Genomic DNA, 26,618 nt, shown 5'->3' with positions numbered 1-26,618 from the left:
ATCCTGCCCGCAGCTCGCCGCGATCCTGGACCTGCCCGCAGCTTCCGCCTAGTCCAAGGAGCGCCGGTCCTATGGAAAAATAACACCTAAAAAAAAAACGATTTGGTCAAAATCTGAATCGATTTGCCCTTGCAAACTCGATTCAAGATTCAAATCGATTTTTTCCCCAGCCTTAGTCATGCCCATTTAGACTTAGGTAATCAGATTTAGGTAAAGGCTCTATTCACACTGCTGCCACTCCAAAGTCATGCAACTTGCTTGCGACTTCCTTGCTACTTGCTTGCGACTTTTGTGATTTAACTGCTTGCCTACCGGGCACTTCCACCCCCTTCCTGCCCAGGCCGATTTTTCAGCTTTCAGCACTGTCACACTTTGAATGACAATTGCACGGTCATGCAACACTGTAGCTAAACAAAATCTTTATAATTTTTTTAAGACAGATCAAGCGGTAGTTAATCACCACTGTGTTTTTTAATTTTTTGCTAAACAAATGAAAATAAAGATTGTTTTTCTTAGGTTCTAGTAAAAAAGTTTGTAATTAAGTAATTTTTCTCTTTCACTGATGTGCGCTGATGAGGCGGCACTGATAAGCTGCACTGATGGGCACTGATAAGCTGCACTGATTGGCACTGATGAAGCTGCACTGATGAGGAGGCACTAATGAGGCTGCACTGATGGGCACTTATATGCAGCACTGATAGGCGGCAATGATAGTCGCACTAATAGGCTGCACTGATGAGGCTGCACTGATATAAGGCACTGATGGGCACTGATATGCAGTACTGATGGGCACTGATAGGAGGAAATGATAGGTGCCACTGATTGGCACTGACAGGCGGCACTGGTTGGCAGCACTGGTGGGCACTGATTGGCAGCACTGATAGGTGGCACTGATTGGCAGCACTGGTAGACACTGTTGGGGCTGCACCGATGATCAGTGCCCTCATTGCACTCAAAATCAATGCCTTTATTAAAAAGAGGTAATAATCCAAAAAATGCAAGCCACAGCAAACAACGCAATACAGGACCAGACGCGTTTCAGAATTTCAAGAGTGCTTATTCATAGCGCGAGGGGAGGATCGCCGACACAGCTGATTACGTGGTAAAGAGCCTCCGTGATTGAAGCGTCCCAAGCACGTAGAAATCACGGATCACTGCCAATGCGTGCCGCAGGGGGGCGTGGAGACGGGAGGACGTCATAGGACGGCCTCCCAGAAAAGTGCAGCTGCGCTGTAGCCATCATTCGGATATAGCGCGGTCACGCAGTCTATGGCACTCAAGTTGCACCAAAGTTGCAGAAAAGTAGTGCACAAAACTTTTATTTCCACTGCGACTTGGGTTGCATTGAATAATGCGGCACCTATTGGAAATGATGTGTCAGCAGTGTAAACCGGAGCTTATTTTTTGCCAGTTCGCATTAGTATATAGGTATTAGGATAGAGATTACCTTGCTGGATTGCAGATTTTTTTTTTTTATCATTATATTATGCATTTTAAATTCCCCTCCCCCGTTTTAGGGTGACAACGCTACCTTGCAGGGTTTGCATGCAGGCACAGCGTTGCCACCAACATCTGTGTGCTCCTGTCCAGGACTACGAAAGTAGGAGATAATGTACAGTCATGCTACTGGTATCTAATGAGATCGATCTCTTTGTGTCACGCGATCGCTCAACGCCATCATCACAAAGAAGAAACTATTAGCTGTTAATAGTCGCTCTTCTCTTTAATAGAAGCAGGAAATTAATCGTTCATTAAGTGCTCATTTAGAAAACTCTAGGATGATTCTTCCCTTTCATGTACTGTATACCTCATGGGAAAAATCTCCCAACAGTCATCAAGACATTTCCTGCAGTGGCACAGGAGCCATTTTTTTCATTGAGTTTTTCCAGTTGATGAGATGAAAAAAATTCACCTGTGCAGCCCAACACAATATTGCTAAAAACAAAATTTTGTTCATTTTTTCAACCACTTCCTTCCGGAACTGCACTACTTTACCTGGCAATTGGTCAGTCATGCAACACTGTACTCAAATGAAATTTATATAATTTTATTCAAACAAATAGAGATTTCTTTTTTTTATCACTGCTGTGTTTTTTTTTTGCTATTTAACCACTTAAGACCCGGACCTTTAGGCCGCTAAAGGACCTGGAACACCTTATTAGCTCCCCACTGTAGAATACGGAGATGAACTGTCTCTCTACACTGCACAAGAAGAAATTCCAAGATGGTAGAACATCAGTTTTGTTCAAATAACATATCTCTGCAAAGTCATGCTAACACATGAACCTGTTACTGTTGTCCTACAGGATTTAATAGCCCCAACCGTAATGGGGGTTGGGGGGGCCCTGCTTATGACAGCTTACAATCTGCTATTTTTTTTAAATAACTTAACATATGTACATAAGCACTTATCAATGTCATGTAATGTCAAGAATATTGTTTGACTGACAAGTCTATTTCTTAAAGAACTTGTTTGTATAATATCGTGTAAACCGTGAATTTATTGTAAAACAATACAAATGTCAAGAATATTTATTTAATGGTATATTATACTAAAATATAGAATATATTTAATAATAAATATTTAATAATACAAACTTTGTGTGTGTGTGTATATATATATATATATATATATATATATTATACCGTATTTATTGTGGTAAAGCGCGCACCAGCGTATAGCACACACCCCAAACCTAGAAGGGAATTTTAAGGAAAAAAAATAAATACTTACAGTTTGAATGCCCCTCGTCGGTGTCTTGCCCGGCGTCCATCGGCGGCCTTGTCCGGTCCGGCGTCCGTCTGCGGCCTTGGTGGTGTCCTCCCCGCTTCTCCCGCGCTGTCTCTGAGCGCCGCCGCCGACATATACCGAGCGCAGTACACTCGGTTAGGCTCGGCCACGCTCGGCTCCTCTCGCATAAAGGCTTGGAGGCCGGACAGGGCGTGACCGCGAGCGGAGACGAGCATGGCCGAGCTTAGCCGAGTGTACCCGAGTGTACTGCGCTCGGTATATGTCGGCGGCGGCGCACAGACAGCGCAGATCGGCGTATAACGCGCACCCACGATTTTCCCCTGATTTTAAGAGGAAAAAAGTGCGCGTTTTACGCCGATAAATACGGTATATATATTTATTTATTAACACAGTATCTCACAAAAGTGAGTACACCCCTCACATTTTTGTAAATATTGTATTCTATCTTTTCATGTGACAACACTGAACAAATTACACTTTGCTACAATGTAAAGTAGTGAGTGTACAGCTTGTATTTGATGTCCCCTCAAAATAACTCAACACACAGCCATTAATGTCTAAGGGCCAGATTCTCAGAGACTTACGTCGGCGTATCAGTAGATACGCCGTCGTAAGTCCGAATCTGCGCCGTCGTAAATTTAAGCGTATTCTGGAAACCAGATACGCTTAAATTAGGCTAAGATACGAGCGGCGTAAGTCTCCTACGCCGTCGTATCTTAGGGTGCGTATTTACGCTGGCCGCTAGGTGGCGCTTCCGTTGAGTTAGGCGTAGAATATGCGAATGACTAGATACGCCAATTCACGACCGTACGTGCGCCCGTCGCAATTAGTTACGCCGTTTACGTTAGAGATACGCCGGCGTAAAGATAAAGCTGGTCTCTAGGTGGCGCATCCCATGCAAAGTATGGACGTTGGAACAAGCGTATCTTTTTACGTCGTTTGCGTAAGTCGTACGCGAATAGGGCTGTTCGTAAATTACAATCACGTCACAGGCATTGAGCCGACGTATCTTTGGGCGTAAATACGACGTGATACTGAGCATGCGCACGCATGCGCCGTTCGTTCGGCCATGCATCTACATGGGGTCAAGACTCATTTAAATACAACACGCCCCCTACAGCCTACTTTGTATTATGCGCGCTTACGCCGGCCCATTTACGCTACGCCGCCGTAACTTAGGAGGCAAGTGCTTTGTGAATACAGCACTTGCCTCTCTAAGTTGCGGCGGCGTATCGTAAATACGGTACACTACGTCCGCGCAACGTAGATCGGCCCTACGTTAATCTAGGCCTAAATCTCTGCATCAAATTGGTCTGCATGGCTGTCATCCCAGAAGGAAGCCTCTTTTAAAGATGATGCACAAGAAAGCTTGCAGTTTGCTGAAGACAAGCAGACTAAGGACATTGATTACTGGAACCATGTCCTGTGATCTGATGAGACCAAGATAAACTTATTTGGTTTAGATGGTGTCAGGCGTGTGTGGCGGCAACCAGGTGAGGACCAGTCTACCATGCCTACAGTCAAGCATGGTGGTGGGAGTGTCATGGTCTGGGGCTGCATGAGTGCTGTCGGCACTGGGGAGCTACAGTTCATTGAGGGAACCATGAATGCCAACATGTACTGTGACATACTGAAGCAGAGCATGATCCCCTCCCTTCAGAGACTGGGTCGCAGGGCAGTATTTCAACATGATAACGACCCCAGACACACCTCCAAGATGACCACTGCCTTGCTAAAGAAGTTGAGGGTAAAGGTGATGGACTGGCCAAGCATGTCTCCAGACCTAAACCCTATTGAGCATCTGTGGGACATCCTCAAACGGAAGGCGGATGGGCGCAAGGTCTCTAACATCCATCAGCTCTGTGATGTCATCATGGAGGAGTGGAAGAGGACTCCAGTGGAAACCTGTGAAGCTCTGATGAACTCCATGCCCAAGAGGGTTAAGGCAGTGCTGGAAAATATTGACACTTTGGGCCCAATTTGGACATTTTCACTAAGGAATGTACTCACTTTTGTTGCCAGTGGTTTAGACATTAATGGCTGTGTGTTGAGTTATTTTGAGGGGACAGCAAATTTACACTGTTATACAAGCTGTACACTCACTACTTTACATTGTAGAAAAGTGTCATTTCTTCAGTGTTGTCACATGAAAAGATAGAATAAAATATTCACAAAAATGCGAGGGGTGTACTTTCTTTTGTGTGTGTGTGTCTATATATATATTTAAATCATCAGTTCTAATTTTTATCTAATAGTTATTTTATCATATTTTTATAGGAAATGAAACAATCTGTTCTCCCAAGGAGTACACTGCCTGTGCTGACAACACACTAGGTACGAGCGAATCTTCCGTTTATATGTCCTGTAGGACGCTAACGTTTAATCGTCCTAATAAAGCAGATGGTAACGATCGACTTGTGTCTAAAAACATGAAATATTTGCAGTAATAAGCTGAAGATTGCTGTTTTGAGAAATTATTATACTGTTGAAATGTTCACTCTATTAGCAAATTGCCAAGAACAATTTATTTAACTGTATGGGTAGCCGAGAGATCCATCATGGCCATATTTCCCTTCAATTCTTCATGCTACACGGAGGGGTTTTGGAATTGTGATGTTATAGGTTGCTGTTTTGGACTGCTAAAGATTGTATTTTTGATTTATGAGTAATGCCGCGTACACACGATCGGAAATTCCGACAAGAAAAGTCTGATGTGAGCTTTTGGTTCGAAATTCCGACCGTGTGTATGCTCCATCGGACTTTTGCTGTCAGAATTTCCGCCAACAAAAGATTGAGAGCTGGTTCTCAAATTTTCAGATGGAAAATCGTCTGTAGCAATTCCGACGCGCAAAATTTCCAGAGCTTGCTCGGAAAAAAATTGGCGCATGCTCGGAAGCATTGAACTTCATTTTCTCGGCTCGTTGTAGTGTTATACGTCACCACGTTCTTGACGGTCGGAAGTTCAGAGAACTTTTGTGTGACCGTGTGTATGCAAGCCAAGCTTGAGCGGAATTCCGTCGGAAAAAATCATCCAAGGTTTTTCCGACAGAAAATCCGATCGTGTGTACGCGGCATTAAAGGATACTGTAACGGAATGACCCGTGACAAACAGAGACTTTGGAAGGATGAGGGGTACTCCTGTACCGGCGTCACCAAGGAGTCTTATGTCTAGGGTCACCTTATGTCTGATAGGGCCATAGGGTGACTGAGAAATTATATCCTAAATTACAGGACAGGGGACATTACTGATAGCTTATATTGCAGGATCTTGAGATATTGCAAAGTGTTGGTTTATTCTATGACTCATCTCTCTGTGTAGACTGTTGACATGTTAAATGAGGCTGGCTCTTGAAAGGCCTTTCATTGTGTGATAACACTGTTTAAAGCCTATTGATGCTCAGGTGTGAATACTTTTCTGTCGGAGACAGACCGTCTGTCTAAAAGATGTGGATTGAGGGGAAAACATTGTGTGATGGTGTTTTGTTTGAATTCTGTTAATGAAGGAATGTGACTTCTCAGGTGCAGTGACTAGGTCATGTTAATTATAGACCGGCGCCGAAATGTCTGGAATGTTTAGCAATTAGCCATCTGAAGGTGTATTGAAGCCCCCCCAGGGTGTGATGTGTGGGTGGAGAGTTTGATTGTTCCTGTGATCACTGAAACATGCCATTAAAACTGTATATAAACTTGAGAGCTAACCATTAAAAGTGTCCATACAGTTGAAACCAGTAACAGAGCAAGTTCTAGTTATTCTGGGAAATGGGATGTCTGATGTCTGTTGGATGGTTGGAGTGTCAGATGAGCTGTCGTGGGTTGATGGAAGGTTGTAGACGGTGGTGACCGTTACAGATACTAGTTTACTTTTTGGCGTCCACCCGATTTATGGGAAATTGTTATTAATTTGTGTGTAAGTTGTTGCCTTTGGTTAGGGTTCAAGGTGCTGAACTTCTGGCATGATGAAGCTCAGTCCTCAGAGATCCATACCATGGGATTTGTATGCACTAACTTTATCCCACCATCTACTTAGTGGTTCCTTCTCCCCTTTACAGACGACTCTGTGGAAGATACCAGCGACAGATGTCTTTGCCCCACACCTTGTAACCTGACCCGTTATAACAAAGAGATCTCCATGGTTCGAATCCCCAACAAAGGATCCGCCCGCTACCTGGCCAAAAAATACAACAGGAACGAGACGTATATCCGGTAAGAGTTCCGCCCTTTCAACTCAGAAATTTAAAGTGGCCCTGTCTTTATAAGGCCCCCTAAAGAATTGTATATTATCCTTTATAGTGGCCCCTGACTTAAAAATCCACCACATAGCAGATTTCTGGCCGCTGAAGTTACCTGAACCTCCAGGGTGGGTAGAAAACTGGTCTCCCCTTAAAGCGGAGGTTCACCCAAATAACATGTATATAAGATCATATTCTTTATACTTCCAACATGTACAGTATGCCCTTTTGTTTGGCTCTACATACCTTTTTATGGCTATTTTCCACCCGGCTTCCGGGTACTCACTCCCGTGGGAGTAGGCGTTTCTATGCAGAGGCGCAATGTCACCTGGGACTTCACCCAGATGATTGACGTCCTTGAGAAAAAGTTCCCCCCCTGCGCCCCCCTATTGCGTAGGCACGTCACGAGAGTCACAGAGTTTCTGAAAGTAGCCGAACTGCGAGTCAGCTCTATACGGCGTGTAGAGCTGACTCGCAGTTCGGCTACTTTCGGAAACTCTGTGGCTCTCGTGACGTGCCTACGCAATAGGGGGCGCAGGGGGGGAACTTTTTCTCAAGGGCGTCAATCATCTGGGTGAAGTCCCAGCTGACATTGCGCCTCTGCATAGAAACGCCTACTCCTGCAGGAGTGAGTGCCAAGAAACCGGGTGGAAAATAGCCATAATAAGGTATGTAGAGCCAAAAAAAAAAGGCATACTGTACATGTTGGAAGTATTAAGAAGTGGAAGTGGAACTTTAAGGGCAGCCTCAAAAACATAAAAAGTAAAACCATTCAATCAATAGCCAATAAAATTCTGTATAGAAATACTGTATACTACAGTCAGAAAGTGCACTTAGGCTATTATGATCTATGGCAAGGATCCTCAAACTACGGACCTCCAGCTGTTGCAGAACTACATATCCCATGAGGCATTGTAACACACTGACATTCACAGACATGACTAGGCATGAAGGAAATTGTAGTTCCTGAACAACTGGAGGGTCATAGTTTGAAGACCCATGATCTATGGGGTTGATTTACTAGAGCTAAATAAACTGCGCATTTTGCAAAGTGCAATTGCACTCTGCAAGTGCAGTTGCTCCAGAATTTAGTAAATGTCCACTTTGCAAAGATTACCCAATCACATGCCAGGAAAAAAAATGTTTTTGCTTGCACTTGATTGAATGACAGAGGTCAGCAGAGCTTCTGTTTATTTCCTAAGCTCTGGAGCAACTGCACTTGTGGACAGCCTTCCCAGAAGAGTTGAAGCTGTTGAGTTGGACCAACTCAATATTGAACCCTACGGACTAAGACTGGGATGCCATTAAATTTTATGTGTGTGTAAAGGCAGGCATCCCAATACTTTTGGTAATATAGTGTGTATAATAATGGATAGCTTAATGGCAGGTATCCCTGGAGGGAGCCCACCCATCCCAAAAGGTACAGGGGTGCACTGGACACTCAGCAATAGCACAATGACAGTGAAGGTATCCAGTGCGCCCCTCACCCTCTCCCCTAACCTTTCAGTTTTAACGTGAATTCTTAGACAAGGTCAATTCGGTTGCAAATGGTTGCAGGCTGGCTGGTAAGTGAGCTGGGAGTTTTTGTTTGTTGTCTTTTGACATGTATCGCCCTTCCAAGTGCTCCTTGCTGCAAAGGCCAGTAATAGGTTGGGGTGGTTGCCATTTGTTTGTACTGTTAGGCCCCGTACACACGACCAGTTTCCTCGGCAGAATTCAGCTTCCGACCGAGTTTCTGGCTGAATTCTGCCGAGAAACCCGGCCGTGTGTACAATTTCGCCGAGGAAGCCGACGAGGAGCTCGGCGAGGAAATAGATAACATGTTCTCTATTTCCTCGTTGTTCTATGGGAGCTCTCGGCCCGCCGAGCTCCTCGGCGGCTTCAGGGCTGAACTGGCCGAGGAACTCGATGTGTTTGGCACGTCGAGTTCCTCGGCCGTGTGTACGGGGCCTCAGTAATTGATGAGGGGTCACACTGGATACCTTCGCTGCATGTTAAAAATACACTTATTCTTTAAAACAAAACTCCCAGTGCAAAAAAATATATATAAATATATTCCCCAGTAGCCACAAAGGATACAAATCCACTTTGTGTGCACCAAATGCCTTCGAAAACCCACTTAATAACTTGTAAAAGTAGCGGTGACACCATCACCATAATAGCCTGTGCAGAGGACAAAGCTGCGGGAGGGGCCCAGCAGGCTCCACCTACTACAGGATGCCTGCAGAAAAAATACAGGAAGGGGAGGAGACAAGACCAGTCACCCTGCATAAGGAGAGAGAGCAGCAGTGAGCTTTAATGCTGTCTTCATCCAGATACATGGTTTGTGCATTGTGTGTGAACAAGCGGTACAAACTTCTCACACTCTTTTCCTTGGCAGAGACAACTTCCTAGTGCTGGATATCTTCTTTGAAGCTCTGAACTACGGAACGATAGAGCAGAAGAAAGCGTATGACCTGGCCAGTCTGCTCGGTGAGTGGTTCCCCTTAAAATTGTACATAACCTGCTGCAGCAAACTTCCCTGTGAAAAGGTGACTGCGGGTCCTATTTAAAAAAAAACCTGTGGAGGTGTTGCCATTAACCTCCCTGGCGGTATGATTATTTCAGATTTTAGGTGCTGAAAGCGGTACAATTATTTTGCAAGGAAATTTGGCGTTTTATACTGTAGGCCTGTAATACTTAAGAATAACTCACTGTCCAAACAAGAGTCTAGTAGACATCCCGGGTATGAAAAAGTTTGAAAAACAAAATTATAAATTATAATATAATAAATAATTATAACAAATAATAATATAATTATAACAAAAATTATTCAATAATGTAATCAACTCAAAATCACTGAAATTTGCTCAGTTGCAGAATTGTCGCTGTCATTACTTTTATTTTTTTATGACGAATTTCCCCACAAATCGCTATCGCACAATTCTGCAAGTGATTATAATTTATTATCGCTGTTTTCTAGCTGATCTAAAACCATTTTTGACATAAAGGGACACTTTTGGTTGCTATGGACAATCTACAGTTTGCAGGGAGAAAGAACAGTTTTTATTATATAAAAGTACATGTAGGACACAGGGCAGACCACTAGGGACAAGGGGGGTGTGTATTTTTCACATACAGTACTGTAATCTATAAGATTATAGTATACAGTATGTAAGGTGTTTGTTTACTTTTTTGAATTTGGTGGCGTTCTCCGCCCCTGTGCGTTGTAACGTCGCAGGGAACGGAGATTGGCGGCACCCGGGGACACTGTGTGAATCAAACGAGGTCCCGCTCGCTCACACAGCGAGGCGGCATCGCTGGATCCAGGGACAAGGTAAGTAACTTTGTCTCTGGCTGCAGCGAGGCGAGCCCGAGTCTGACTCGGGGATACCGCTCTTGGTATAAAAATCTTACCCCGAGTCAGACTCGGGAATACTGCCAGGGGGGTTAAAAACAAGAGTCCAAGGTGTTGATTTACTAAAGGGAAATAGACTGAGCACTTTGCAGTTGCTCCAGAGCTTAGCAAATGAGGTAATGCTTCACTTTGCAAATAATACCCAATCACATGCAAGGAAAATAAAGAAACAGCGGGCCAGATTCACGTACTTGTTTTGCGGCGTAACGTATCCCCTTTACGTTACACCGCCGCAAGTTTTCATCGTAAGTGCTTGATTCACAAAGCACTTGCGTGTAAACTTGCGGCGGCGTAGCGTAAAGCCTTCCGGAGCAAGCCCGCCTAATTCAAATGGGGCGTGTTTTTTTGCCTGACGAAGAGGTCCTGCGCGGCTTCGAAACGTTGCTTTTTTGGATCAATAGATATGCATTAAATTTTTGGACGTTTTTTTAAATGATCCCTGGTGTGCTGGCGAATATGTATATACCATTTAAATTAGGCGCGTTCCCTAGCCGGACGTACTGCGCATGCTCCGATTTGAAAAATTTCCCGCCGTGCTTTGCGCGAAATGACGTCGCCCCGACGTAATTTTTTGAACGGCTACGTGGGTTACGTCCTTTCGTATTCCCGGACGACTTACGCAAAAAAAAAAAATTGAAATTCGACGCGGGAACGACGGCCATACTTTAACATGGGCTGTCTATTGTTACACCACCTAAATAGCAGCCGTAACTTTGCGACGCGAAAAGCCGACTAGCGACGACGTAAGAGAATGTGACGAACGCGCGTACCTTCGTGGATCGCCGTAAACAGCTAATTAGCATACCCGACACGGAAAACGACGCGATCTCCACCCAGCGGCCGCCAAAGTATTGCATCCTAAGATACGCCTGTCGGATCTTAGCCAAATGCCGTTGTATGTTTGTTTGTGAATTACAAATAAAGATACGACACGGCAAATTTCAAAGTACACCGGAGTATCCGCAGAGAGCTTTGACTTATGTACTAAGCTCTGGCGCAACTGCATTTAGTAGACATGAGCATTTCTGAAAAAATAGCTTGTTTTCGTTTCAACGGTTTTTTTGTTTTGTTTTTCGGGTCATTCGTTATGATCGCAATTCGCAAATTAGAAAATTTAGAATTTCGTAAATTCGAAAATTCATAAATTAGAAAATGTGAAAATAAGAAAGAACATTTTGAAAATTCTAAATAATAACTAACTAATAATAACTAACTACTAATAACTAACTACTAATAACTAACTACTAATAACTAACTACTAATAATAACTAACTAATAATAACTAACTACTAATAACTAACTAATAATAATAATAACTAACTACTAATAACTAACTACTGATAACTAACTAATAATATCTAACTACTAATAACTAACTAATAATAACTAACTACTAATAACTAACTAATAATAATAATAACTAACTAATAATAACTAACTACTAATAACTAACTAATAATAATAATAACTAACTACTAATAACTAACTACTAATAACTAACTATTCAATTATAGGTATTGGAATTTCCTTTCAAATTTGGCTGTTAGTGAACTTAACGCATATAAATTATTCCCGAAGCTACAAATTATCCAAAATAATGAATGCTGCATCTAAACAAATGGAACGGAACAAATTAATAATAAATAATAATAATAAAAAGTTTTAATAAATTAGAATCGCTTGCAGAATTGAGCGATAGCGATTTGTGGGGAAATTCGTCATCAAACACTGAAAGTAATGACAGCGACAATTCTGCAACTGAGCAAATTTCAGTGTTTTTGATTTGATTACATTATTAAATAATTTTTATTATTATTATATTATTATTATTTGTTAAAATTATTTATAGTTATTTAGTAAATTATAATTTATGATTTTGTGTTTCAAACTTTATCACACCCGATATGTCTACTAGACTCCTGTTTGGACAGATTTAAGTGAGTTATTCCTAAGAATTACAGGCCTAAATTGTAAAACGCCAAATTTTCATGCAAAATAATTGTACCGCTTTCAGCACCTAAAACCAGAAAGAATCATACCGCCAGGGAGGTTAATTAAACAAGCTGAGGTTAGAAGCTCATTGATTTCTATGCAGAAGTGAGTTTGATTTTGCGCTTTCTAGCGTTAGTAAATAAACCCCATTGTGTACTTGTGGGGTATGCCTGTAAATCAACCCCTAAGCGTAATTTCTGTTCCTCTGCTATCAGCATTAACCTCCCTGGCGGTATGATTCTGTCTGGAATTACGTACCAAAAGCGGTACAATTATTTTGCAAGGAAATTTGGAGTTTTATACTGTAGGCCTGTAATTTTTAGAAATAACTTACTTAAATCTGACCAAACAAGAGTCTTGTAGGCATCCCGGGTATGATTTTTTTTTTTTAAAACAAAATTATAAATTATAATATAATAAATAATTATAAATATTTATAACAAATAATAATATAATTATAATAAAAATTATTCAATAATGTAATCAACTCAAAATCACTGACATTTGCTCAGTTGCAGAATTGTCGCTGTCATTTTTTTTTTTTTTATGACGAATTTCCCCACAAATCGCTATCGCTCAATTCTGCAAGTGATTTTAATTTATTATCGCTGTTTTCTAGCTGATCTAAAACCATTTTTGACATAAAGGGACACTTTTGGACAATCTACAGTTTTTAGGCAGAAAGAACATTTTTTATTATATAAAAGTACATGTAGGGCACTGGGCAGACCACTAGGGACAAGGGGGGTGTGTATTTTTTACATACAGTACTGTAATCTATAAGATTACAGTATACTGTATGTAAAGTGTTTGTTTACTTTTTTGAATTTGGCGCCATTCTCCGCTCCCGTGCGTCGCAACGTCGCAGGGAACGGAGATCGGCGGCACACGGGGACACTGTGAATCGAGCGAGGAGGTCCCGCTCGCTCACACAGCGGGGTGGCATCGCTGGATCCAGGGACAAGGTAAGTAACTTGCCTGTGGATCCAGCGAGAAGGTAAGCCGCGCCGCTGCACACTCTGCACGTCCACCCCGAGCGTGACTCGGGGATACCGATCTTAACATGAAAAACCAACCCCGAGTCACGCTCGGGTTTACCGCCAAGGGGGTTAATGACTTTTGACAAGTTTTACTGACACCAAGAGAAAAAAAGGTGATGGGAGGGAGCTGTCTGCCTTCAGTTCCAAAAAGAAAAAGAGGGGGCGCCAACTAAGTATATCATTAAAAACATCCACTTTAATAAAATACAATTGGCAACTCATTAGGTAAACAGATCACAGGCATATCTCCACAAGAACACTGCTGCTTGTCCCTTTCTGGTGGTCTGAGAAAGGAGCAGAAAGCTCTGAAACGCGTAGGTCGAGTTCCAAAAGTCTGTGTGGGTGTGTTAAAAATGGGGGAGTGCTTTTGTGGGTGTGACTACAGATGGCAATGACTTTTTATATGGGTGTGGTTAACCGTGGGCGTGGCTGTTAGGGTGTCATTTTGAAAATCTGGTAGCTTTAGCTTTGATGCAACGCATTGTGGCAGAAAAGTGTGACCCTCCTGGCCTGAAAGCCAAACGTAGTAATAATGACATTTCAAAAATAATATTGGCCTGGATTGATGAATCTTATTTTATTTTTATCCATCAGGAGACATCGGGGGTCAGATGGGACTGTTTATCGGGGCGAGTATCCTCACCGTTCTGGAGATATTAGATTACCTGTATGAGGTAAGTATTATTTGAAACACATTGGGGGGCAATTTACTGAACTTGGTGACACTGTCCACTGCCCTATGACACATCCACTCCAGTGGCGGCTGGTGTAAACAAATTTTAGGGGTGCGGCAAACAGTGGGGGGCCCCAGTCCAACGTTTGCATTGGGAACCCACAAGCTTCAAGTTACACCTCTGTATTTAGCTGTTTGACTGGAATTTACCTTTAAAGTGCACATGTGCCGCCCAAACTATAGGGATTAACATATTATTTAACACTTTCATTGCCAGGCCCTGTGCTCCACTTTTAAACTCAGCTGACTGGACCATTTTTGCAATTTTTCCATTGCGTTTTTATTTTTCCCTTACAGCTGTCAGAGTTTGTAAAAGACCTTTTCAAACTATACCATATTTTCTGAAAGTATGTGGCCTGTAGAATAAAAAGAAGGTGCTGATGATTTTTAAGGCCCTGTGATATTTGCGCAAAATGTATATCAAACAATATTTTCATCAAAAATACACTAAAATCATTATTAGGAGATAAAACCACAGCAAATTTTACAAAATTCATGTTAAATATAAAAGCCTAACCTGTGTTAAGGTTAATGAATTAGAAATATTTATACATTTTGAATTGCACCTTTTTGTGATTGATGGTGAGAACTGAACATACACAAAAATGTAAATATCTACATTTCTCTATAAATCTGAACATTTTCATTTTTTCCTTGCAGCTTTCAGAGTTTATAAAAGGCCCCCCAAACCATATACATTCTGAAAGAACATGACCTGAAGAATAAAAAAAGGTGCAATAGATTTTTAAGGCCCTGCAATATTTATGCAAATGTTTATAAAAACAATATTTTCACCAAAAATACACTAAAATCATCATTAGCAGATATACAGACCGCAAATTTTTACAAAATTGCCGCTAAATTCTTACACGTTTTTTGCTAGAAAATTACTTTTCACTGCCATCTTCTTCCCTCTAATTAGAACCCCCAAACATTATATATATTTTTTATCCTAACACCCTAGAGAATAAAATGGCGATCATTGCAATACTTTTTGTCACACCGTATTTGCGCAGGGGTCTTACAAGCGCACTTTTTGGGGAAATTTTTTTTGGAATAAAAAAATAAGACAACAGTAAAGTTAGTCCAATTTTTTTTTATATTGTGAAAGATAATGTTAAGCCGAGTAAATTGATACCCAACATGTCACGCTTCAAAATTGCGTCCGCTCGTGGAATGGCGTCAAACTTTTACCCTTAAGAATCTCCATAGACAAAAAAATTCTACAGGTTGCATATTTTGAGTTACAGAGGAAGTCTAAGGCTGGAATTATTGCTCTCACTCTCACGATCACGGTGATACCTCACATGTGTGGTTTGAACACCATTTTCGTATGCTTCTCACGTACGCGTTTGCTTCTGTGCGTGAGCTCGTCGGGATGGGGCGTTTTAAAAATGTATTTATTTCTCTTATTTATTTTACTTTATTTTTTTTTTATTTTAACTCTGTTTTTTTTTTTTTTTTTTAAATTGTGTCACTTTTATTCCTATTACAAAGACCTCGGATCTCATATTTGGACTTAAATGCAATAAAAAAAAAATGTAATTTGAAAAAATGACAACAAAAAAATTTCCCTTTAAGACGGATGGGCGGAAGTAACGATTTGATGTCTCTTCCGCCCTGCACCTCCGGCAGGGACAGGACCGGATTGTCTCCGCCGCTGCTGACGGCTCCGGTAAGCGGCGGGAGGGGGGCTTCTCCCGCCGACGATGAAAGTGATCTTGCGGCGTATCCACCGCAGAGACCACTTTTATCTTGTAGCGGACCGCCCACTGAAGAAGCGGATACCGGGGTTATGATAGCTAGCTGCGACCATAACAACGGTATTTCTCTTTAAACAGATTGCGTATAATGGCGGTGGGCGGTGTACATTTTAAATTGTGCCTTTTTTGGTGAAATTGTAAAATTTTCACCATAAAAGGTGCAATTTAAAATGTACAAATATTTGTTATTTATTAAAGGGTCACTAAAGGAAATTTTTTTTTTAGCTGAAATGACTGTTTACAGGGTATAGAGACATAATAGTTAACTGATTCCTTTTAAAAATGATTAAAAATTGATAAAAAAAACAATCATATAATGTGCCTGCAGTGTAGTTTCGTTTTTGCTGTTGTTTGCTGGTTCTCTGATGTACAGAGAGCCACTAGAGGGCAGTCAGCCAATAGAGAGCAGTGATACTTTGTCTAAAACTCCTCAGCACCAATCCAGTTTCGTTTTACACACACCTCCTTGATTAGTGACCACCGTGAGAAATCTCCCAGTACTGTGGTCATCAGGAAACAGACAACCAGGAAGTGTCCAGAACAGAGAGGAATTACAGCAACATGAATGCAAAAACGAACAATGAGGACATGAAACCAGGACTGCAGTAAGGTAAAGGAAGCTATTTAGCTAAAAAAAAAAATTCCTTTAGTGTCCCTTTAACACAATACAAGTTTAGCTTTTTTATTTAGTAGAAATTTAGTGGCAACTTTGTTAAATTTGCAGTGTTTATATCTACTAATGGTGGGGGGGACTTTTACGCAAAAATGTCTCTAAAAATCTAAACGTTTTAGTTTTCCCCTTACAGCTTTCAGAGTTTGTAAAAGACCCCCCAAACCTTATATTTTCTGAAAGCACATCACCTATAGAATAAAATAAAGGTACTACACATTTTTAAGGCCCTGTGATATTTGCGCAAGTGTTTAGCAAAGCATAATTTTTGCTAAAAATACACTAAAATTAATATTAGCAGATACAAACAGCACATTTTACAAAATTCCTACTAAATATAAAAGCTTAACCTGTATTGATTTAATAAACAAATATTTGTAAATTTTAAATTGTGCCTTTTTGCAAAATGGTGAAAATCGTCACCATCTTAATGAGGATACACTGATACCTAACAAATGCAATCTGATTAAAGCCCTGACGAAGCAGGAGGCTATTTTACCTGAAACTAGTTGATCTTCTTAATCAACAAACATTTTATACTACAGTGAAACCTCGAATTGCGAGTAATGCAGTTAACAAGCGTTTCGCAATACAGTGGAACCTCAGATTACGAGCAGAAAAGTGAGTTTCCCCATTAAAGTCAATGGAAACAAAAATAATTTGTTCCGCATTGACCTCAATGGCATGCAATACCGCATGCGGCCAGAGATGGGGGGGGGGTGCCGGAGAGCCTCGGAAACGACTGGAAAGGCCCGAGGACAGCTAGGCTGACCTTGGCAAACCTCGGAAAGACTCCTTTCCAGAGGTTTGCCGAGGTCAGCCGAGCTGTCCTCGGGCCCTTCGATGCATTTCCGCTCGGCTCCGGAGCCCCCCCATCTCAGGCCAAACGCTGTACTGCACACCTCTTTGGCCTGAATCCTGCTCATTTTGTGAGACAACACTTGCAAACCGAGTTTTTTTTAAATGCAGTGCTCGTATTGCGAACCGCTCGTTAACAACGTTACTCGCAATACGAGGTTCCACTGTACAAGCATTTTTATTTTTTAATCCTGACTTGGTTTGTGATTGTTGTCTCGCACAACAAGCAGGATTTAAGCCACACTGGTGTGCAGTACTGCATTTCGCCAGAGGTGTGGGGGCGCCGAAGCCGATCGGAGCCGTTCTGAGCCGTTCGGAGCTGTTTGGAAATACTCTGAAAAACTTGGAAATACTCTGGTCCCGAGCCTTTCCAAGGGTTTCTGAGTTCAGCCGAGCTGGTCTGGAGTATTTCCAAGTCTCCCCGGTAACCCCCCCCCCCCCCCAACTCTGGCCAAATGCGGTATTGCATGCCATAGAAGTCAATGCGGAACAAATTATTTTCGTTTCCATTGACTTCTATGGGGAAACTCGCTTTGATATGCGAGTGCTTTGGATTACGAGCATTCTCCTGGAATGGATTATGCTCTTAATCCGAGGTTCCACTGTACTTATCAAGTTGCATGTACATTCAAACTGGTGTAACCACACACTTAGAAAAAATTATCTTGTAAATAATGTACTCAACGCAACCAAAGAGGTATCAGTCTAAGACCGCAAACATGTCTTCATACATAGTACCTCCACCATAGATCGACCTCCTTAAGGGAGTTCCATCCCTTTATACAGACCAATTCAACCTTAAATGTCTTTGGTACAGAACTACCATATAACCACCAGACAAAAGGGGTTGGAGGAATCATCGCCTTATTAATAGGTTGTCCAACAAACCCATATATGTGTGATGGTACAGTGTCCCAAACTTTTGGCCATATCGTGTATGGTAATTTATACAGTGGGAAAGTCTAAAGCCTCGTACACACGACCGAGTTTCTCGGCAAAAACCAGCAAGAAGCTTTATGGGGTTTTTTTGCCGAGGAAACCGGTCGTGTGTACACTTTTCGACGAGGAAACCGTCGAGGATCTCGTCGAGCCAAAAAGAGAGCATGTCTTCTTTTTCCTCGACGGGAATGGGGAAATTTGGCTCGCCGAGATCCTCGACAGCCTAGCAAGGAACTCGACCAGCAAAACGATGTGTTTCGCCCGTCGAGTTTCTCGGTCGTGTGTACGAGGCTTTATTAGTTATACCATTCAGGCCACCAATTGTGGTCCGGCGTGGTTGGTTCATATCTCAGCAGAATAGATTTTCTTGTAGCATAGCAAATGTCGATAAACAGTTTCTGAGAGCTATTCATCATCAATGTATTATTATTCATCAGGAACATTAGTCTATGATTGGAGAACATTTATGAGAACTCACAATCGCTGTGTTTAATGTCAGAAGAATAAAAAGTAAATTGTTGTACATAACATCAGCTTTTGTATGTTAAAGGAGATTACGCTGGTTGCGCCAGCTGGCAAATAGCCTGTAAACCCAACTTCCAAAGAACTCCTAATGGCCTCCAGGAAATATAAATGGAAAGAGTTTATGGGCCAGGCGATTACTCAGCCCTGAGGTATTTAAAGGAACAATGATCCCAATATTTCAGGTTCTGGTAGATGCTGGATGAAGTGACACTTATAGCCAGATTCAGGTACGGCGGCGCATCTTTCAGGCGGCGTAGCGGATCGTATTTACGATACGCCGCCGTAAGTCAGAGAGGCAAGTGCTGTATTCACAAAGCACTTGCCTCCTAAGTTACGGCGGCGTAGCGTAAATGGGGCCGGTGTAAGCGCGCCTAATTCAAATGGGGATGAGGGGGCGTGTTTTATGTAAATGGGTGGTGACCCGACGTGATTGACGTTTTTTACGAACGGCACATGCGCCGTCCGTGTACATATCCCAGTGTGCATTGCTCCAAAGTACGCCGCAAGGACGTATTGGTTTCGACGTGAACGTAAATTACGTCCAGCCCCATTCACGAACGACTTACGCAAACGATGTAGAATTTTCAAATTTTGACGCGGGAACGACGGCCATACTTAACATTGGCTAGGTCAGCTATTTGTTGGAATAACTTTACGCCGGAAAACGCCGTAGGTAAACGGCTAATCTTTACTGCGACGAGCACACGTACGTTTGTGAATCGGCGTATCTAGTCATTTACATATTCTATGCCGAACTCAGCGGAAGCGCCACCTAGCGGCCAGCGCGGAAAATTGCACCCTAAGATACGACGGCGCAGGCCGTCGTATCTTAGCTAGGTTTAAGTGTATCTCAGTTTGAGCATACGCTTAAACTTACGAAGGCTTAGATTCCGAGTTACGTCGGCGTATCTACTGATACGCCGGTGTAACTCTTTGTGAATCCAGCTATAAAGGTTTCGTTTTTTAAAAAATAACAAACATGTCATACTTACCTCCACTGTGCAGTTCGTTTTGCACAGAGTGGCCCCGATCCCCCTGTTCTGGGGTCCCACGGCGGCTCCTCCCCGCAATAGATAACCCCCTTCTGGGAAGCTCTCTCCCGAGGGGGTTACCCTGTGGGCGCCCTCCCGTGTCATACACTCGGCGTCCATAGCCGTTGAGTGTATGACTCGGCCCCGCCCCCTGGTGTCCGCATCATTGGATTTGATTGACAGCAGTGGGAGCCAATGGCTGCGCTGCTATCAATCTATCAAATGAAGAGACGAGAAGCCGTGGAGAGTGCAACGCGGGGTCACGCCCACGGAATTTCGGGGGCTCAGGTGAGTAAATACGGGGGGCTGGAGGGCCGGACACTGCAAGGTGTTTTTTCACCTTAATGCATGGGATACATTAAAGAGAAAAAACATGAAGGTTTACAACCCCTTTAAGCATCTGATAGTCTCTGCTATCTCTAGAGCCAGTAAGGTCTCTGTAATGAGTTCCTGGGTTTGCACACCTGATGTGCCTTTTATGAAGGTTCCCACTATCCCTGATGGATTTTTTTTTTGTATTTATATTATAAAAACAAGTAACAAGAGGACCTGGAACACACAAAGGTGGAAAGGAAAAGCCAAAACTCCCAGGTGGGTGGGAGCAGAGTAGGGAATGGTGGCAAGGAGATCTTGTTGTTTAAGTATCCAAGACATATAAGAAGCCAGGGGTTGACTAAGCTCACCAGATGCCACCTGGTTCTTATACCAGAGATGATATTTTTTTATTGCAGAAGCTGGTACTACTGTGTCCATGAATGAAGCAATATCTCTGAATGGAGGACAGGCAGATGATTGATAGGTCTGTCCACTCCATTCATAGACTATGTTTTATTCTTAGAAGCCATAGTACTGCGTCTGCGAAGCTGGGCAGAAATGGTGGGCATAGTTGGGTACTCTAGATAAGTGCAAAGACAGCTCCCTCACTGCTAATAAACCCTAGACATGTGCATTAGTTTTCATCCGAATGCATTTTTGTCCAAATTTCTGAGATTTTCGCATTCGTTTTAACAAACGATAACGAACGGGCAGAATCCGAAAGATCCGACATAAAAAATGCTTTATTTTCGTTTCGTTGCAACAACAGTTCGATATAGATAGAAGATTCGACATGACACTGACAATAGCGATCTGTGTCTATCAAATCTGCGGTTGAATGTGCCTAACCCAACTCTATTAGTCCGAGATTATTCAACATAGAGAGGAAAGATTCGACATTATAGAGACATGAAGATTCGACGAAGCAGCTAAAAACTATGTTTGCCGCGAGCGGACATTTCTGGTCAAATGCTCCGCCCATAGGCTATAGAAGAATTCTAATGTTGGTTGACTAGTAATAATAACTAATAAATATAATTTTTACTAGTGTCATACAACATTAGAATTCTACTATAGCTTGTGGGTGGAGCATTCGACCGGAAACAAAATAAATTCCGAAACGAAATATTTCAGTGTGCACTTGTCTATAATAAACCCTGCTGCACTGTGGTGTGGGGTGGGGTGGTATTGATGGAGGAACGTTTCAAGGAAACCAGGAGCCAGCAGCACAAGGGACACAGAAATTAATAGTAAGTCACATACCTTAAAGGGGTTGTAAAGGTAACGCCCCCCCCCCCCCGAGCCCCCGTTTTTCTTACCTGACCCTTCGAAAGTCCCAGGCTCGTCCATGTGATCTTCTTCGGTTCCCAGTCTGGCCGTTGATTGGCTAGGCGGGCGGATTAATAGCAGTGCTGGCGCTGCTGTCAATCACAGTGGATGACGCGGCGCGCCGGGGCCGAGTGATACAGTCGGCGGCTAAGGCCGCCGCTGTATCACGGGAGCACGCTCACAAAAGCTTTCTACCATGCGAGGTCGCTCGCATGAAGGTAGAAAGCTTTTGCGAGGAGGAGCCGAGACAGCCGCCGAGGGACCCCAGAAGACCGGATTTGGGGACACTGTGCAAAACGAGCTGCACAGTGGAGGTAAGTATAACAAAAAAAAATGTTTGCCTTTAGTGACCCTTTAAGCGGATTTTTTTCTGTTTTCTATTTTGACTACACTTAGGCGTTAATTCTGCATGCAGGAAAAGCAACATAAATTGATCCTTTCTACTGCCTTGTTTTCAGGTGATGCGAGACAAAGTGAACCGACTAGTAAAACGCAAACCATCCCCCGTAAGAAAACCCACAGAGAACATTTCAACACTTGTTATGGATGATCTGAATGACCAGGTAAAAATCTATTGGGGTATGCCCACAATGCTTTTACGTTAAAGTTTTCATAAACCCACAACAGTAAAATCAGTCTGTATATGCAGTAAAGCATGCTTGTTAAGCTCACTGTCGAACCTAATGCCGCGTACAGACGGTTATTTTTTGTGATGAAAAAAAAATGACGTTTGAAGTGATGAAAAAAAACGACATTTTTGAAACTTCATTTTCAAAAACGATGTAGCATACACACCATCGTTTTTCAAAATGCTCTAGCAAAGCGATGTTACGTTCAGCACGTATGACGGCACTCTGTTCCATTGAAGCTTGCTTCATAACTTGCTTCTGAGCATGTGCGGGTTTAAAAACGTCGTTTTCAACGTCGTTTTGACCACACACTATCATTTTCATTGACACAAAAAAACGACGTTTTGAAAAACGACGCAAAAAATTCGAGCATGTTCGAATTTTTTTTTGTCGTTTTTCTGAAGACATAAAACAACGTTTTCCCCACACACGGTCATTTGAAATGACGTTTTAAAAAACGTCGTTTTTTTTCATCGCAAAAAACGACCGTCTGTACGCGGCATAAGGGGTTAATCCTCCACATCAGTGGTCTCCAAACTGCGGTCCTGGGGTCGGTTTCGGCCCTTTGCTTGTCTTTATCCGGCCCTTGAGACATAGTTCCTGCCACTGACACCAACAACGGGGCATAATTCCTGCCACTGACACCAACAACGGGGCATAATTCCTGCCACTGACACCAACAACGGGCATAATTCCTGCCACTGACACCAACAACGGGGCATAATTCCTGCCACTGACACCAACAACGGGGCATAATTCCTTCCACTGACACCAACAACGGGGCATAATTCCTGCCACTGACACCAACAACGGTGCATAATTCCTGCCACTGACACCAACAACGGGGCATAATTCCTGCCACTGACACCAACAACGGGGCATAATTCCTGCCACTGACACCAACAATGGGGCACTATTCCTTCCACTTACGCCAACAATGGGGCACTGTTCCTCCCCCTAATACCAAAGATCTGGCATTATTTACTCATACTGGGCACAGAAGGGACCTATGGCATTCTGAAAGGTATAGGGCCAGATCCACAAAGAAGTTACGCTGGCGTATCTATTGATACGCCGCGTAACTTCTAGGATGCTCCGGCGTATCTTTTTTCTGTATTCAGAAAACAAGATACGCCAGAACTTTGCTAAGATACGACCAGCGTAAGTCGCCTATGCCGTCGTATCTTAACTGCATATTTACGCTGGCCGCTAGGGGTGTGTACGCTGATTTACGCCTAGAATATGTAAATCAGCTAGATACGCCAATTCACGAACGTACGCCTGGCCGTCGCAGTACAGATACGCCGTTTACGTTAGGCTTTTTTCGGCGTAAAGTTACCCCTGCTATATGAGGCGCAGCCAATGTTAAGTATGGATGTCGGGCCAGCGTCGAATTTTCCGTCGATTACGTCGTTTACGTAAGTCGTTCGCGAATAGGGCTGTGCGTCATTTACGTTCACGTCGAAAGCATTTGCTTTTTACGGGTTAATTTAGAGCATGCGCACTGGGATACTTTCACGGACGGCGCATGCGCCGTTCGTAAGAAGCGCCATTTACGTGGGGTCACAATACATTATCATAAAACACGCCCACATGTTCCATATTTGAATTAGGTGGGCTTACGCCAGCCTATTTACGCTAGTCCGCCGCAACTTTGCTTTGAGAATACTGCACTTGCCTGTCAAAGTAGCGGCGGCGTAGCGTAACTACGATACGCTACGCCTGCTTAAAATTACGCCGGTCTACGTGGATCTGGCCCTATGTCTTTAATACCATAGGTTAGCTAATAAAGGATATCAAGTCAAACTTAAAAGGTACAGCAAAAGCTACGTTTTTTTAACTAAAGGAATTTCTGCATATATCCAGTGCCAGGTAAAGGGATCCCGTTGGCACATTATCAAAATGCAACTTTTGTAGTTTTAAAAATATGAACAAAAACAAGCCTAGATCATACAGACAATAAGATATCAATTAAATATACCCATAGCAGCCCACTCATTGTAAATACAACCAGAGTCACTTCCGGAGACAAAACTCCCAAAACATGGGATGGTCTCTGGATAATCGGGAACAATTGACAGCTATATATACAGATCCTCTTTGTCTTTTTTCTTTAATCTAGAGCTCAAGTGAGGTCCGTGGACGACATCCAGAAGGAGCCTATGCCACTACAATGCTTCCAAACCATCATCGACATTACACACATCATGGGGTATTTGAAGACTTTGCTTGCTAGAGGCAAAATTGTGTGGTTATACCTTACATAACCAAATTGTTTCCTTGATGGAGAAAAACACTATTTATGAATCGTAGCCTGCCTCTCAGTGACTTCTTAGGCCGCCAACATTTGGATGGACTACATTTTTTATAAGGACACACCTACAAGAAGACCTTAGAAGGTGCAGATGTACGAGAACCTTAGTTTTCCTTCTCTTTCTAAAGTCAAATGGGAGTCCACAATGCGATTGCGATATAAGGGCAGTCACTCATCTGTTGCTATGTAGGCTTCATATATGCCCATTATTTTATCTTTTTTTTTTTTCAAGTATAACATCTGCTATAGAGGAGCAGCTAAATTATCAAGGAGAACATCAAAATAAAATACAAACAGAAATGGGATGAGGTTATTGGTGGAGGACAATTCAATGGCAGATTGATTGTAGGAGATCTTGGAAGATTGGTCTAAGAGTATTGATATGGTTAATAGGTACACTTATCAATCAGCACAGTCAACAATATCATCTGATGTTTATAAAAAATACTTTTGTTTTAAAGGGTGTTGTCATAATTACAGCACTGGATGAATCCATAGGCACAATGACATAGATATGTCTAACTCATCATTCAAAGCACAGGTCACCAATTACTCGCCAAGCCAGGACAAAACAGGACGAAACTGTAGCATCCTTCTTACATTGTATGTCAAACAAAGGCATTTCAGTCTGGAAAGCACTCTTTGTTGGTTGGACTTACTGGTATGACCCTTAAGAGACCAGTATTATCCATCCGTTTTGGAGTGCCTTTCATGAAAATATCACAGAACATTGTTGGTTTAGACTGTCTCTCCATAATAGAGTCATGTTGTGCATGTCTTAGCTTGGTCTACTAAGTCTGAGACAAAACTAACTTTAAAAATATGACCACTATGTATGGTGGAAGTGAAATTGACAGGGCGATTGGTGGATGGGCCCTATAGAAGAGCCCTATAAAAGGCTAAACTAAAGCTGGAAAATGGGCTTGTGGAAGGCATGTAAAGCAAATCTCAGTGTTCAGTAGAGGAGTTGATATTAGAGATAGCAAGGTTGCTGGAGAAGGACACACGTACACCTCAATAGTAGCACTTCAACCATTAATGTAAGACTTCTCAAAATTAACAAGAATTTCAGATGAGTCAGTCCTTTACAAAACTAAATATGTAAAATAATTTAAACACTTAGATGAACTTTACAGTTGTTCAAGGCAAGGCTAGGAAAGCCCATACAAGGGTAATTTTCCAAAATAAAACGGGTCATCAGGGTCAGAAATAAACCATCATAGTTGTAAATGATTAAAACCTCTTGGCTGCCAGACTATAGATGGGTCACATATTACAGTCTGTGATATTTTTCACTGAAGACAACAAGGTTGTAGTTGAGGTTCCATACTGTAGATGGGTCCAACAAGGTTGTAGTTGAGGATCCATACTGTAGATGTGTCCCTCGCAAGACAAGGTGCAAAAAGAACACACACAGAAATGATTGACAAAACCACCATCAAGACATACTGATGACAGCTGGAGAAGTGAATACTCAGTAAAGACCTAGAAAGTGGGTAAGGGGCAGCCCAGATAGAGAGGTAAGTAGTGATATTGCATGAGGTCCTTGACTTTTGGTGGAACAGCCATAAACGAATAGTGGCAGACTAAAAATGGGTCTCACATTGCAGTCATTGATACATACTGAAGACAAGAAGGTTGTAGTTGAGGTCCCATATCATAAATGGGTCCCTCAAAAGACAAGCTGCAAGAGGAACACACACATGATTGAAGAAACCACCATCAAGACATACTAATAACAGATGGTGGAGTCAATTCTCAGTAAAGATCTAAACAGTTGGTAAGGAGCAGCCCAGATAGAGAGGTAAGGAGTAATATTGTACAAGGTCCTTGACTTTTGGTAGAGCAGCCATACGAAGAACGGTGCCAGACTAAATAGGTGAGGAGTAATATTGTATAAGGTCCTTGACATTTGGTAGAGCAGCCATACGAAGAATGGTGCCAGACTATAAATGGGTCACACATTGCAGTCAGTGATATTATTCACTGAAGAAAAGAAGGTGATAGTTGAGGTCCCATGCCACAAATGGGTCCCTACAGAGACAAGCTACAAAAGGAACACAAACAGAAATGGCTGAAGAAACCACGATCAAGACCGATGA

At 42.4% G+C, this 26,618-nt stretch overlaps 1 protein-coding gene across 2 annotated transcripts in view; it reads left to right on the top strand.

Moving 5' to 3' along the window:
• Positions 1-24,976, top strand: part of ASIC4 (acid sensing ion channel subunit family member 4) — a 396,991-nt gene extending 372,015 nt beyond the window's left edge. For both annotated transcript variants that reach the window (XM_040358122.1, XM_040358123.1), the window contains exons 5-10: positions 5,030-5,086; positions 6,802-6,955; positions 9,362-9,453; positions 14,005-14,084; positions 22,032-22,136; positions 24,325-24,976. In XM_040358122.1, the coding sequence (XP_040214056.1) occupies positions 5,030-5,086; positions 6,802-6,955; positions 9,362-9,453; positions 14,005-14,084; positions 22,032-22,136; positions 24,325-24,438 (602 nt within the window). In that variant the 3' untranslated portion in view covers positions 24,439-24,976. The remainder of the gene's footprint in view (positions 1-5,029; positions 5,087-6,801; positions 6,956-9,361; positions 9,454-14,004; positions 14,085-22,031; positions 22,137-24,324) is intronic.
• The last annotated feature ends 1,642 nt before the right edge of the window (positions 24,977-26,618 follow it).

The sequence above is a fragment of the Rana temporaria genome, chromosome 6 (genome assembly GCF_905171775.1).
Source record: "Rana temporaria chromosome 6, aRanTem1.1, whole genome shotgun sequence".
Classification (NCBI taxonomy): domain Eukaryota; kingdom Metazoa; phylum Chordata; class Amphibia; order Anura; family Ranidae; genus Rana; species Rana temporaria.
This window is presented reverse-complemented; position numbering and strand designations above follow the sequence as displayed.